General features: G+C 40.4%; 2 protein-coding genes and 1 long non-coding RNA gene across 3 annotated transcripts; all 3 read left to right on the top strand.

Moving 5' to 3' along the window:
• The first annotated feature begins 663 nt into the window (after nucleotides 1-663).
• Nucleotides 664-1,842, top strand: LOC5516152 (tachykinin-like peptides receptor 86C). Its single transcript, XM_032385911.2, has one exon. It carries the CDS (start codon nucleotides 664-666, stop codon nucleotides 1,840-1,842), a length of 1,179 nt encoding a protein of 392 aa, XP_032241802.2.
• A 662-nt stretch (nucleotides 1,843-2,504) lies between these two features.
• Nucleotides 2,505-3,182, top strand: LOC125561870. Its single transcript, XR_007307571.1, has 2 exons — nucleotides 2,505-2,723; nucleotides 2,812-3,182. It is a non-coding gene; the product is annotated as an uncharacterized LOC125561870 (long non-coding RNA).
• A 3,642-nt stretch (nucleotides 3,183-6,824) lies between these two features.
• Nucleotides 6,825-11,840, top strand: LOC5516151 (hemocyanin, beta-C chain unit D-like). Its single transcript, XM_048727106.1, has 8 exons — nucleotides 6,825-6,959; nucleotides 8,164-8,217; nucleotides 8,638-8,932; nucleotides 9,239-9,371; nucleotides 9,865-10,009; nucleotides 10,414-10,679; nucleotides 11,007-11,185; nucleotides 11,532-11,840. Exons 1-8 carry the CDS (start codon nucleotides 6,953-6,955, stop codon nucleotides 11,773-11,775), a joined length of 1,323 nt encoding a protein of 440 aa, XP_048583063.1. The 5' UTR covers nucleotides 6,825-6,952; the 3' UTR covers nucleotides 11,776-11,840.
• The last annotated feature ends 1,614 nt before the right edge of the window (nucleotides 11,841-13,454 follow it).

Below are 13,454 nucleotides of genomic sequence, written 5' to 3'. Positions count from 1 at the left end.
ATACTGTTTCCCCATGCTTCTAATACAAAGATTCAAACGGTCTTAACAGAACCTTTTAGACTTAGCGGCGCCACCACATTCGTACTTAGAGCCCACAAACTTGGAAACTAAACTTGACTGATAGTATAGACAGTATATAAGTGAGGGCGTGGGAGGGGATCTATTCACTCAGTTCCAGATTCATAAACAGTGAGACGCCTTTGTAAAACTATCGACGTATTGACGTTAACACCATCGGCTTTCAAGTACTAAACATCACAATACACAAATATGGCTGTGAGGCGCCTTTTCGGGGAGCTAGGAAGACTTTTTCGTGCACGCCCTATTCAAGCATAATTAACAAGTGTTGTCCATTGTTTGGTTATCCAATCAGAGGGCGGCGCCAAGTGATGTTTGGTGAGCACTGTCGAGCAGATGAGCATCAACATAAAACTGAGAGCACTCAAGAAACCATGCGTTAGAACTACAAGCGTTTCAGCAATTCAAACGCTCTCACTGTATGCACTCAAAAAATTTCTCGAGAACGCGACATTATTTTAATCATTATTTTAATCATTCGGGGATTCTAATATTGTTTACTCATTCTGTTTTAAAACTGTTCTTATTTCCATATTTTTTTGTGATAATAACGAACAGTAAGCTTTGACTTGGTCAACACAGAAGATGGACAACACTACGACCCCTTCACAGAACCACACCCGGGTCTACATGTTTACCCCTGTACCAGCCCCCACCAAGGCCGCCTTAGTGACAGCATTTGTATTCTTTGGAGTGGTGGGAATCTTGGGCAATACCATAGTACTGGTTTTCGAGTGGAAGAAGCGTAAAGATGCTGATACGCCGGCAAAGCGCAAGGTCCTTGAGCGAACTCTCACGCTGTACTTCATGAAGAGTTTGGCGCTGACAGATCTGTTTTGTTTGGTTATTGGGGTGCCTTTGATTCAAATCCTTCTCTTCGCGGACATCTTCAGGAAGGACTGGCACTGCCTTGTTCATAACTTCCCCTTCTTTTGTTTCCCATGTATAACAATCATGAATCTAGTAGTCATCAGTGTGGAGAGGTACATAGCGGTATTCTTTCCCCTTCGTGCGCCCACGCGCGAATTCGCGAAAAAACTAGTCATTGCCGCGTGGATCGTGGGTGGAACTCTCGCGGCCATTCTCAACCTTCCAATGAAACACAAGTACATAGAGGTAAACGCAACCGTCTTCACGTACGCCTGTGTGTCTAGTAGCGAAAGAGCCTGGGAGAAGCTAGTGTTCGGTGCTGTCACGTTTCTGGTCTATATTGTGCCTTTCCTTATCATGTTTTTCACCGCTGCTAGCTTGTCTAGGTTCCTACAAAAAAGAAAGCGTGAGATAAGAAACAGCGCGAATATACACTGTAACGCCTCACAGGCTTGGCGTTTAAAGGATCTCCAAATATTTGTTAAAGTTATTTTCGCTTTCTGCATCCCATACTCGGCATTTTTCCTCTATAACTTGGGAAAACGTTTTGCTAATCTAGAGCTAAGCTATGAGCTAGACTACTCTGTGAGGATGCTGGCTGGGGTTTTAGCGATATCAAACAGCGCTCTCAACCCAATAATTTACTTCTCGTCTTCAAGACTCTTCAGGTCACAGCTGAAGAATATGATATTTCCAGGAAGAGTAACACCTAGCGATGTAACCCAGACCTCACGCACAAGCCAGGTGAGATACATAGCTGGCGACCAGGGCGTTTCGAATTGGCATCGAGGCTCGTTTAGCAACAGGCAGCAAGCAGGCTTTGTCAACATCGACTTTGATATTAATAACTGTAAAGTGCTTGAAGGACACACAAGAAAAGACCGCGACTCGTAGATTTAGAAGTATGACAAAAACACTCTCGCTTTTATATAAAAAAAGAAACATCTCAACAATGATTTGTTCAAATTAAATTTGGCGATAAAAGTGCTTAAAATTTGCCGAAAAGTTGCTTATATTTATTACAAAGTCGCATAAAAGTTACCAAGATATTTAACTTTTTAACTATGCTTTTAGGTTTTAAACTTTGAAATTTCTCACATTTTTAGCTACGTTTATAGATGCAGATCAAAAACACTAAAATTATAGTGTTAGTGGCAGTTGACGATTGTTTACTAAATTTGTTCTGAGTGTGATCAGTCAGGATGGGAAAATATCAGACGAACGGCAAATATCTTTTGTATAAACAATTACCATAAACAATCACCATATGTTCGGTTGATTATTTAGCAGATTGGAAAGGCAAAGTTTTTAGGCACAAGCATCTACTGGCCCCTAATGTCAAAACACAGGGAGCTCACATCTACGGTTTGAATAAAGTTAGAGTTGTTTTTTGCAGCTTCTCTCATCGAAGATGTGCGAAGCGGTAATGCTATCGGTTTGATGATAGAGTGAGTGATATTCGGGAATAAATCGGAGTCGGTTCGGTTGTGAATCGGTACACAATTGTGAACAGGTGTATTTTCATGAAGAATTTCCCTATAAGGCTAAGTGAATTGTTGTTGAGTGTTTTTATTATTAATTTGTCTTATGTTCGCGGTTTTGGATCATTTAGGATCCTTCGATTGTACGGATCTTTACGTTCGGTCAAGGCCGACGGTCTTCAGCTACCATTATCGTGTTACGAATTCGAGGCCGACTTCTTATCGAGTGCACGTGTCGTCATACGATCTTCCATGTGCTCTCTCTGACCAGACCAGATCATTGTTGACTCCATGGTAAGTTAATTAATATCATGATTTTATCATTGATTACGTCAAGAACCAGGCACAGTTTTCTACGCATTTCTGAATCATTTCTTATCAGGGATATTTTCAAGATTACCCGCATCTGGCTTAAGTGCGAATAAAACCGCACTCGTATCAGCAAAACAACAACGCTTCCCCAATGGCGGCCGATCAATGAACAAAAACCTGGCGTTATTTAACTCTTTTCAAGAGTTATATTCCCCTCGGGAGCTATGATTCCCATACTGGGAGCTAATAAACTGCTTAGGGAGTGCAAAAACATTTCCCTTATGGGAGCTATAACTGAACTCCTTAGGGAGTGCAAAAACTATTCCCTTCTGGGAGCTATTTCCTCTAAATTAGACTTATCTTACACATTCAGAAATCCTTTATAATCAATATCTTTGTAAAATGCATTTACACCTATGTTTGTTTCATGTCCATATGACATAAAAATCAATATATTCCAGATTGTTCAAAGACAAGTAATATACCCATGTCATGTCAACTATAGCTGTATGCAGTTTAGCCTCCTTATAGCAGTCATGTTCAGCTTCCTGTGTCATTCAGTTCTACATTGTGATTTTAATAAAAGAGAAGCTGCGTGTAGTCGTAGACTGTGTATTTTTCACAGGCAGCCCAAGGCTACTGTCAGTGGTTTATAAAGGAATGTATGGGGGAATTTATATGTTAGCGAAAAAATACTCTATCGTGAAAAATAAAACTTTAGACCATGTTATATTGAGTTTGAGTTTGAGTATTATTTTATTTTAATTTTGCCGATAGAATGTCAGTAGAGCGAGTTTGAAGCCCGCCACGAATTGTGTTTCTCTCTCTGTATAAAAATAGCCATCGGGCTGGCACTTTAAAGGATAAGGAGATGCAGGTGCATCAAGACGGGGCTAAAATGCACTGCTCTTTGCAGGTGCGTTGGGGACTGTGAGTGGCAATTAAACAGAGACAGGTAAGAATTGAATGGGTTCTTGAAACTAAAAAACTAAATTTCTCACTGAAACGTTTTTTTTTTATCAACAGTGCTTCTCCGGTGGACACGGGAACAGATGTTGAGCATGTGGGTTGAACAACCCACATGCTTATGGGACCCCACCCCAGTAAAGTATTCTTCAGTATATTGCCTATTCTTCATTTATTATTGGTGTCTTAAATGAAACAGTCTCTATTAATTTCAGCTTCCCAGCTTTTTTTTTTAAAAAAGTTTCAATTTGTTTCATCTCATCTAGAACTGTTAATGCCATTTGGGCAATGCCCTGCACGTTTTTTTGTATTTTGATAGACCAAACATTTGTGAAACTGTGTTATTATGTACAATTGTCATGTGCAGTTCGAATGGAAGGACGTTCTTTCTTCAAACTCCATCTGTACCATCTCTAGAAGGGCTCTAAGTACTATAAGGGCATGATTATACATTTAACTATATCCTGCAATATACCAATATCGGCGAGTATATTGATTTTTAGCTTGAAATGCGTATTGGAAGACACTTTGTAAAAGCGACAATATACCTTCGTTCCCGTCATCTCTAGTATAACTGTAAATACCATAGGGGCGTGGTAATGCAATTGATTATATCCGGTAATATACCAATATAAGTAAGCATGTTGATTTGTAGCTCATAGCTCGTATTGAAAGGCAAACTATATAAGCGAGCACCTTTTGCGTGCCATCTATAGTACAATAGGGGCGTGGCTATATGGTTGGAAATATCTTGCAATATACCATTATAAGTTAGTATGGATTCTTATCTCTCAGTTTGTATTGAAAGGCACTCTAAGCAATATGCCTCTTTCGTATCATCTCTAGTATGACTGTAAGTACTCACATCTGGGCGTGGGTCCATATCTCGAATGAAGTTTTGTAAAGAGTACTACAATTATGTGGAGTTCGAAAGTTGTACAATAAATAGTATTGGTTTTAATGCTGATTAAAGGAAATAATTTATTCCACCCCTTAAAACTGTAATGATCAAGGGGGCGTGGTTTATTTTCTTATTAAACTGTAGCATGTGTTAATGTCCATCACTGGACTAAGTTTCGTGACCGTATCATGAAAAGTACTGTAAGTATACATTTTTGGGGGTGGGTCCATATCCAGAATTGCTCAGTGCGAGATTCTCTATCACTGTGCCAAATTTCAAAAATGTTCCACAAATTTGAACGATGCTGCACCATTTTCTTCCACTATAAATCAACAACAACGCAAAGCTGAAAAAGAATTCTAACTTTATTTAAACCATAGAGGTGAGCTCCCTGTGGTCCAAAGTAGATCACGGACACCAGCGCTTGAAAGTTATATTTGGATTTTTTTGGAATTTTCTCTTGAAACGCAAAATCTGGTAGGAAGGGTAGCGCCAGTATTTCCACTTTTAATACTCATAGACGGTTGTGATTTGTTAAAAAAAAGACAAATAAACTGATGTTGCATTACAACCTCATATAGCTGCAAGGGGGGGGGGATTTATTATATATACGGAGACGTGTCGATAGATAGAGGCTTTCACCTTCCCTGCCCTAAAGGTATGGGTTTAAGGGCTCAAACGGGGTATAAATTCCCGGTCCCCTGTCAGGGTATCAGTTTCATTTTAACGTAAATTTCCAAGTAGGGTTTTTCCGATTTGCGCAATAATATCATTGTTTATTTTTTGCTGTTATTTGGAAATAAAATCTAGCCTTTGGACCGATGTTGACAAGCCGCGCATTAAGTCAACGGCCGCACCATACCAGTCGAGAACCAGAGCATTGTGTGTAAAAAATGCAGTTTGTAAGAAGCTACTTCCGTTCTTTATACACCACTTTTAGTAGCCAAGTGGCAGTATGTTTCTAAACTAAACCCAGAGTTAAATGCTTGATAAAGGAGTTTTAAGAATATATGTATTTTCAATAAAGAATATGAAAAAGTATGAGCCAAAAATTGGAGTCATTTCGTGTTGTTTTCCTGAGAAGACCTCCAAAGAAAAAGGCGGTTGTCTGAGGAAGCTATGAGAATTAGCGTGGTTGTCCTAAATAGGCTATGTCTTTTCAGATATTTTGTTGTAAACAGGATCAGGGCTACATACCCTTGGAGGCGCCCTTATAAACAAACAGGGATATGTACCCCCCCCCCCCCCCCTCCACTCGGGTTCACACATCAAATAAAAGAGCCTTCGGCTATACCTTATTGTTTTCAATTATTTGTAGAAATCTCCAACTAAACATTTTGAACAAAATTAACGAAAATATTGAAATACTTTCACTAAATCAACCGGTGGAAATGAACATCTTCTCACCCTTGGTATTTTGCTACGATGGCAAAATGGCGGCTGACTAGAGAGAGAACTTCATCCGGGGAAAAGCCATTTTAGTTGAGCCATTCTTTTTGTTATTCCTTCAATAAATAGTGAAAGGCTATTGTTGTAAAACGCAGTTAGAAAGACATTGCCTCCCCTCCCCTCCCCTCTCCCCTTCCCTTCTCTCTACTTCCCCTCTCTCCCCTCCCCTTCTCTCTCCTTTCCCCTCTTTCCCCACCTTCTCCCCTCTAGCCCTCTTCCCTCACCTTCTCTCCTCTTCCCCTCTCTCCTTCCGTTCTCTCTTTAAATTCCTTGTTTAATGAAGAAATAGATTATGATGCATTGTGGTAGAAGTAGATGGTCTCTTAAAAGAAAAGTCAGTCTTCTTTCGGATAACCTCGAGAATAGCAGCACAATAGTAAAATAAATGTTATGAGTTCGGGATGCTCATGTAGTGAAGTACAACACCTCTTTTAGTTAGTTCATCATTTGACTTTTGCATTTGAAGCTGATTCCTATGAAGTTGTAAATGTACCGCTGAACCTCTTCAAATAAGTACCCGACCTCGGGAAAGCCCCCCTCGGAGCCCCTCCCCCCTCTCCTGACCTAAATATATATAAAACTAAGAAAGGAGTATTTACGGTATGAACTTTTGTTAGTTTTATTGTCTCACATCACTGCACATCTGCGGGCGAATATAGTTTACTCAAGGATTGTGTTAAGCCCCGTTTTCTTTGGTGGAATATGCATTGTTTGCTTTTACGTCAAGAGAGACAATTAACCTTTAAAGCTATACTTGGCATTTTCTAGCTTGATTAGGGATTTAAAGGTCACCAAATCGTAAAGTTTTTAGGAAGCGAAGCGTTGGTTTTGTGCCTCAGTTTGTTGTAGCCTCGACACAACGCACAGCCAGGATCCCTACCAAAGCACCAGGAAAATGCAAGGTAAAGCAGATATCGAAATGGTTTGATCAAATAAGCCTTTACAGTGTGAATGGACTTCTACTCAAATCATGAGAAAAATTTTGTTAAAACTTTTATTTTTTGTTGCATCTTACACGAGGGAAAGGCGGAAAAATTCGCGTGGCAATCCTGAGCCGCGCATTATTGTAGCTCTTTAATATTTTGCCTATTTAATGAGAAATGAATTGGACTTAATTGACGGTTGCTATGGCCGACTACGCGTAACACGTTTTTTCCCCCAACTTTTTCTTTGCAAGATAGTCAGTAGTCTATCCATGAGTAATATTTCTAATTCAATTTTCTAATCTAGCTTTTTAACCTTATTTTCCTGATTGAGAATCGCATATGCAAAAAAAAAATGTCTGCAAGAATTTAGCAACTGTGAGAATCCAAGGATGGCATTTGTACACAAAAAGTCGTTTTCGGCAAGTTTTTTCGCAAAATAATTTGTATTCAATGCATTTTTTCTGCTGCATAAACGATGCTGAAGAAATTGCTCTAGAAACAAGAGTCCTTGGATAGCGTCCCCTACTAGACATCGTTCATAGGCAACAGCATGTGGATTAAAATGAGGCTTAGCCTTGAGCGGTGTGTCTCATCGTGCTTTCATCTTCTAATTGTATCGCAAACAAATAATGCTTTCGCCTAATCGCAACGCTGTGTCTTGCGCGTCTTTCTCTGGTCGTATTTGAGTGTACTCCTACCCGATTGCGCATGACAAATAAACCTGAACTTTGGTTGGTTTTCATCGTAAACGCAAAGTTTGATTGATCAGATCCACACTTTTCTTGCGCTTGTGCATCTAACACCCGCTCATTCCTACTTGGGTTGTGCTTTTCTACTAGGGAGAACCAGCCTTTTAATGTGTGCGTTGCCTGAATTGTTGGTATGATTTTTTCGGCTGCGTTTAAACTTATTTTAATCATGCACCCGAGAATGAATGTAACATAACCCGCAGTGGTTCATTGGTAACAAATGAATAAAAAAATAAGCGTAAACAAAAGCAAACGCAGGTTTAGAAAGCTACAGACAAAGACGTCGACCGTGTATCGTCGAATTAATTTAGAGGTTAAGCACGTAATTTCTTTCTGACAGCACATCTCGGAGAAGGGTGAGGTCCGAACCGTATGGAAGTAAATGACGGCTTCAATAGACTTTGCTTATTGTCATATTACTTCTCTTTTAGTTGCCACGACAAGTCTCGTGTATTTATGCTGCGTCTTAATCACCTTCATCGCAGGTACGTTTCTAGGTTTCGGGGCTGATGACTCTTTCCCAGTGAAGCATATTTTCAAGGCTACAATTTTAGGCTAGAGAAATGATCCGCCGCTTCTGAAATAATAATAAAAAAAGAAAACAACTGGGCAGATAATGAATGCTGTGATGGGGATGGGTTGAAGAGGCAATGTGGTTTTGGTACCGGGAGCTGTGCTCTAAGGCTAACGGGGGACATTTGAAAATGAAGCGATCTATTTACAAAAAAAAAAACAAAATATCGATCCACCATTAAGAAGGCTAATCTTAATGAACGATATTTCATTTACAGTATCTCAGTTACTTGCTTAAATTAACCGATGGAAATGGATGCTTTGTGTGACTACGTATTGTGCTAAAATGGCGGCATGGTTAGTCCACTTTCACAAATCTTTGTACTTTCAAGGTCATGTGACTGAAGCATGTCAGTGTTATCTGAAGCCGTTTGGTGAGCCTGGTAGCCAAGCCTCGTGCAGTGAAGGCCAGGTCGCGTTCAATGGGAAAAGCGAGCGTTGTACGTGTAGGAGGGGCGGGATGACGGATTGCTTTCGGATCCGGAGGGACTTTACCTCCATGCCATGGAAGGAGAGGATGCGGTTTATCAACGCTTTGATTAAAGTTTCTACACAGGACCCCTACAAAAGATCTTACGACCAACTTATTGCGACGCACACAAACAACTTCAAAAACGGAATTCATAAGTAAGTATAGCCTTCTATACTAGTAAAATCAAGCAAGCGTTCAAACGCAAACTAATTCTAATGACTACTCTGAATATATGACCATATAAGGTCTTATCCGGACTGCTTTATAAGATTATTGGCCTGACATGAACGATCCACGAGGGCGTCACAGTCCCCAGTATAAAGAGACTTGACCTAGTTTTGAACCTGGAAAATCTACAAAAGTCTCTGGGGATTCCTGGGAATTTGCATTGCTATCCCTTAGGGAGGGGAGGGGGGGGGGGTTACGTCTCTCCAATGATAATGAGTTCGATTGCTTTTCAGGGCGGATCAGTTTCTTCCCTGGCATCGCCTCTATTTGCTGGAGATCGAAAACCTTCTGCGGAGAGTCGACCCAGTCGTCACTCTACCCTACTGGGACTGGAGTCTGTTCTCTGGGTTACCATGGAAACGAGGGGTATGAGGCGATAATAAAACGTGTCATGTAACACATTAGATTGCTATGCTTTATTAGCACCCACGTGACTGTCCTACAGCATGACGTAACAACCACGTGACTATTGTGCAGCATGACGTAAAAAACCACGTGACTATTGCACAGCATGATATACCACCCAAGTGACCATTGTGCAAAATGCCGTAACACCCATGTGACTTTTGTACAGCATGGCGTAACACTCACGTGACTATTGTGCAAATGACGTAACGCTCACGTGACTATTGTTAAGCATGACGTAGCACACAAGTGACTATTGTACAATATATGCTTACACCCACGTGACTATTGGGCAAATGACGTAACACTCACGTGACTATTGTACAGCCTGATGTAACACTAATGCTACTATACAATATGACGTAACAACCACTAAAACCCACGTGACTATCTTACAATGTGACGTAACGCCCATGTGATTATTCACTAAACCTTTGTCCGTTTTGTTTTTCAGTTTAATGACGTCTTTTCTAGCGCCCCTTGGGGTTTCGGAGGTAATGGCGGCCGGGGACAGTGTGTCGTGAACGGGCCTTTTCGTAGTAATCGCTGGAAGACCACCCCATCCAACAGACACGGGTGCTTAAAGAGAAGTTTTAACGGTAATATATGTAACTTTAAATTGGTGTAACTTTTGAGGCATAAACGTGATCGTTGAGAGAATGTGTCCTTTACGTGACGTTTTTGAGTTAAGCGCGCAAAGACCACGCGCCAAACATTTTAAATAGGCTGAATGGCAACAAGTGCGGTACTTCCTTATATGGCAACAAGAGCGGTACTTCCTTATATGGCAACAAGTGCGGTACTTCCTTATATGGCAACAAGAGCGGTACTTCCTTATATGGCAACAAGAGCGGTACTTCCTTATATGGCAACGAAAGCGGTACTTCCTTATATGGCAACAAGAGCGGTATTCCCTTATATGGCAACAAGAGCGGTATTTCCTTATAGCTGTTCCCTCAATTGACAAGTATCTAAGTGCGCTGCGCATTTTATCTCACCACAGGGAACCCACCAGATGTAGTAGCAGTTCACGAGCTTAACCGTGTTCCTGGGAACGACTTCACCAAGTTCGAGATGGTGTTGCGTGACACTCTTCATAATAACATGCACTGCCGCATCGGCGGGCGCGGTGGGACCATGTGCTCAACCAGCTCGGCTAACGCCCCTGAGTTCCTATTGCATCATGGATTCACGGACAAGCTGTGGGCTGACTGGCAGAAGATTGGTGACGTAAACGGGGACAGAAAGCAGCGTGACAGCTTCTTCGAGGTGAGACTGGTAACGAGGGGCTGATTAATGCGTTTTCCTTGCGCCATGGTCTACTCAACAAGCCGTCATTAAAAGAAATTGTATTTACTTCTTAAAAAAATCCTGAAATATGCGTTTGGCCCACACCTGGATCCGCCTAGCCACCTTCGCAGGCGTCGCTCGCTGACGCCTGCCTAAAAACGCCTGCGAGGGAGGCTAAGATCCGTCTTGTTTGCCAAAGGTATTCTATGTAGAGTTATTGAGATTAGTTACCATTTCGCTAACATCATATTGACCTTGGTAGTGCATGACGTCATAAAAACAAGTTTCACTTTGTGTTCAACACAGAGCAAAGGTTATAGAATGACAGCCAAAAAGTACTCCCCCCGGGATCTCCTAGACTTGTCTAGGCAACCAGGAGGGGTAAAAGTAATGTACGAACACCCGTCCCATGATCATTACCAGAGGGTTCACGGCTATTTGAAGACACTCTCCCTCAAGGAGTTGAAGGATATTCCGCGGAAAAGGTAAGACGCGTTGCTTGCAAAAGAATGCGGTGACGTTGTAATAAGAGTAATAACATGGAAGCGACAGAAATACTGCAGCGGGAGTGAGTGGGTGGGAGACTGTTGTCTTAATCAGGAATTTACGTATTAAACTTGAAGCAAATCTCAATTTTCTTTGACGTTCGTATCAGCATTAGACTTTTAGGAATATCCTCCATTTCCGTAATACATACATGCGTTCTTGCGTCAGTCTCAATAGACCAATACGAAGGACAACATCATGCTTGATATCAATGTCAGTTGGCAAATCTAGTGTAGCCTTTTTCTACGGAAAGTTATTATAAAGGTGTTCCGATTTGTATTTCAGATTCACTGAATCAGGAACCTTAGAATTCAAGATCTTTATGGTAACGTCACGGTCAGAACAGTTGAGTACCATGGCACAACAGAGCTCCCTTGAGCCCAAGCGTTCTCTCAGCAACGGCGACCTCCGTACAACGGCTGACCGCACTTTAGGCATGCGTATTAAAGATATAGAGGCTGCAGCAAAGAGAAAGAGAGGCTTGAAGTTGGCTAAAAAAGAATCACGTGCTGATCACGCGACAGTGTAATCTTTTAAACAACACCATGTAAAACAGTGCCAGCATATTGTTTAGATTAATTCTCAGGTACAAGCCAGGGAAGGAAGGGGGGGGGACAAGAGTTTCAAGAAAGGGGGGGCAAGATTCATAGTTCTTCCTTAATTTCCAAATTTCTTGTTATTTTATATCCCAAGAGTCTGAAAATAGGGGGGGAGGACCCCCTCCACCCACTCCTAGATCTGCTCCTGCAAGCACTGATACGCATCAAGGAGTTAGGGAGCTCTGCATGGGCGTTAGCGTGTGCATGAGTGTGGAAGGTGGGGGGGGGGGGGGGGGTGTAAGAGGTCTTTGCATGTGTGCAAGTTTTTGTTGGTTTCTGGCTCATACTATTATGTAGTGTTGGAAATGTTGTAAAGCTGTTTTCCTTTTTTGGACAAAATCTTCTGCATGTTTTTTTCAACAACACTTAACTTGTCTGCCAGTGTCTAGTACAAACATGGCCAGCACTGTTCAGCCCTGACCACAAGACACATGAAAATACAGGAAATAAGAAAACACAGGAAATATGCTACATCATGCAATTGTTGTTTGCAGGGAAAGCACTGTGAGGCATTACAATACTACATCTTTTTCCTAGGCAATCCTGGCATTGATAATTTAGCAGTTTAGTAAAAATTAAAACATAGGCCAAGTAGGATGACCATTCATTGTAAAGAGGACTTTAATAAAGTGATAGAGCATCTCATTGCAGATTTTTCATTGTGCCAATCCAATCTATCCAATATAAAATGAACCCATCTAATAATAGATAATTTTATTTATAGATGTTTTTGTCATCATATTTGCTTGCATGTCTGCCTCAGGGTTAGTGAGAGCACTACTTTCTTTCTGTCTATTCAGTTGAACTCACTATCAACATATTTTACTTAAATAAATTGAATCATACAATTATTTCAATTACCTTTATCAAATCATATACTGTGATTAATTGCTCAATATAATGACAGTATAGGAACAACTACAATTACAATTGCCATACTGTTGTTCATAAACTTTAAAATGATTTCTTTTTATTAGATCTAAGTTTTGGTTTACACTGATCAGGTTATGGCATGTGAACTGGCAATAGTGCCAGTCAACAAGCATAGACTTTCTATTAACAGTGTATGTCTGTCCGTAGAGCATTACCTAAGTATTCAGAGTAAGGACTGTATAGGGCGATTCTCTGGAAATAGAGCCTGTATTCCCAATTTTTAAAACTTTCTGAACATTGCATTTATTGATTTCAATCAAAGCTATGGATGTTATATTTTGCTAGTATGCACTCAAAATGTCTATTTTTAAAGATATTCACAAGAAAAAAACTTTTTAATGGAACTACGTTATTTTAGTATGGCTATTGTTGATATAAATCACTTTTGGTATTATGGCTTGGAAGTTGACCAAAACAAAAATATTTCATATACCAATGAAATTAGCATGAGCAGCAGAACCTACTGAAGTGTTTAAGAATGAATATTATTTTGGATTTTAATTTTGCTCTATTTTATGGGGTCAAACTACACTTAGGAAATTTATCATGTCACACACGTGACACAAGAAATACATTTTTTTTCAAAAATGAAATATTTGATTATCTATGAGCTTTATATTTCAGATTATAAATCAATAGAGCAGCCTTGTTGTATAAAATAAAAACAGTCTTACAG

The sequence above is a fragment of the Nematostella vectensis genome, chromosome 4 (genome assembly GCF_932526225.1).
Source record: "Nematostella vectensis chromosome 4, jaNemVect1.1, whole genome shotgun sequence".
NCBI classification, from domain to species: domain Eukaryota; kingdom Metazoa; phylum Cnidaria; class Anthozoa; order Actiniaria; family Edwardsiidae; genus Nematostella; species Nematostella vectensis.
This window is presented reverse-complemented; position numbering and strand designations above follow the sequence as displayed.

Bases quoted from the DNA above. Each gene is read 5' to 3' on its own strand.
- LOC5516152 (XM_032385911.2), top strand. From the start codon at position 664: ATGGACAACACTACGACCCCTTCACAGAACCACACCCGGGTCTACATG.
- LOC5516151 (XM_048727106.1), top strand. The intron at 10,010-10,413 runs GTAATATATGTA...ATCTCACCACAG, and splicing joins CTTAAAGAGAAGTTTTAACG to GGAACCCACCAGATGTAGTA. The intron at 10,680-11,006 runs GTGAGACTGGTA...TGTTCAACACAG, and splicing joins AGCGTGACAGCTTCTTCGAG to AGCAAAGGTTATAGAATGAC.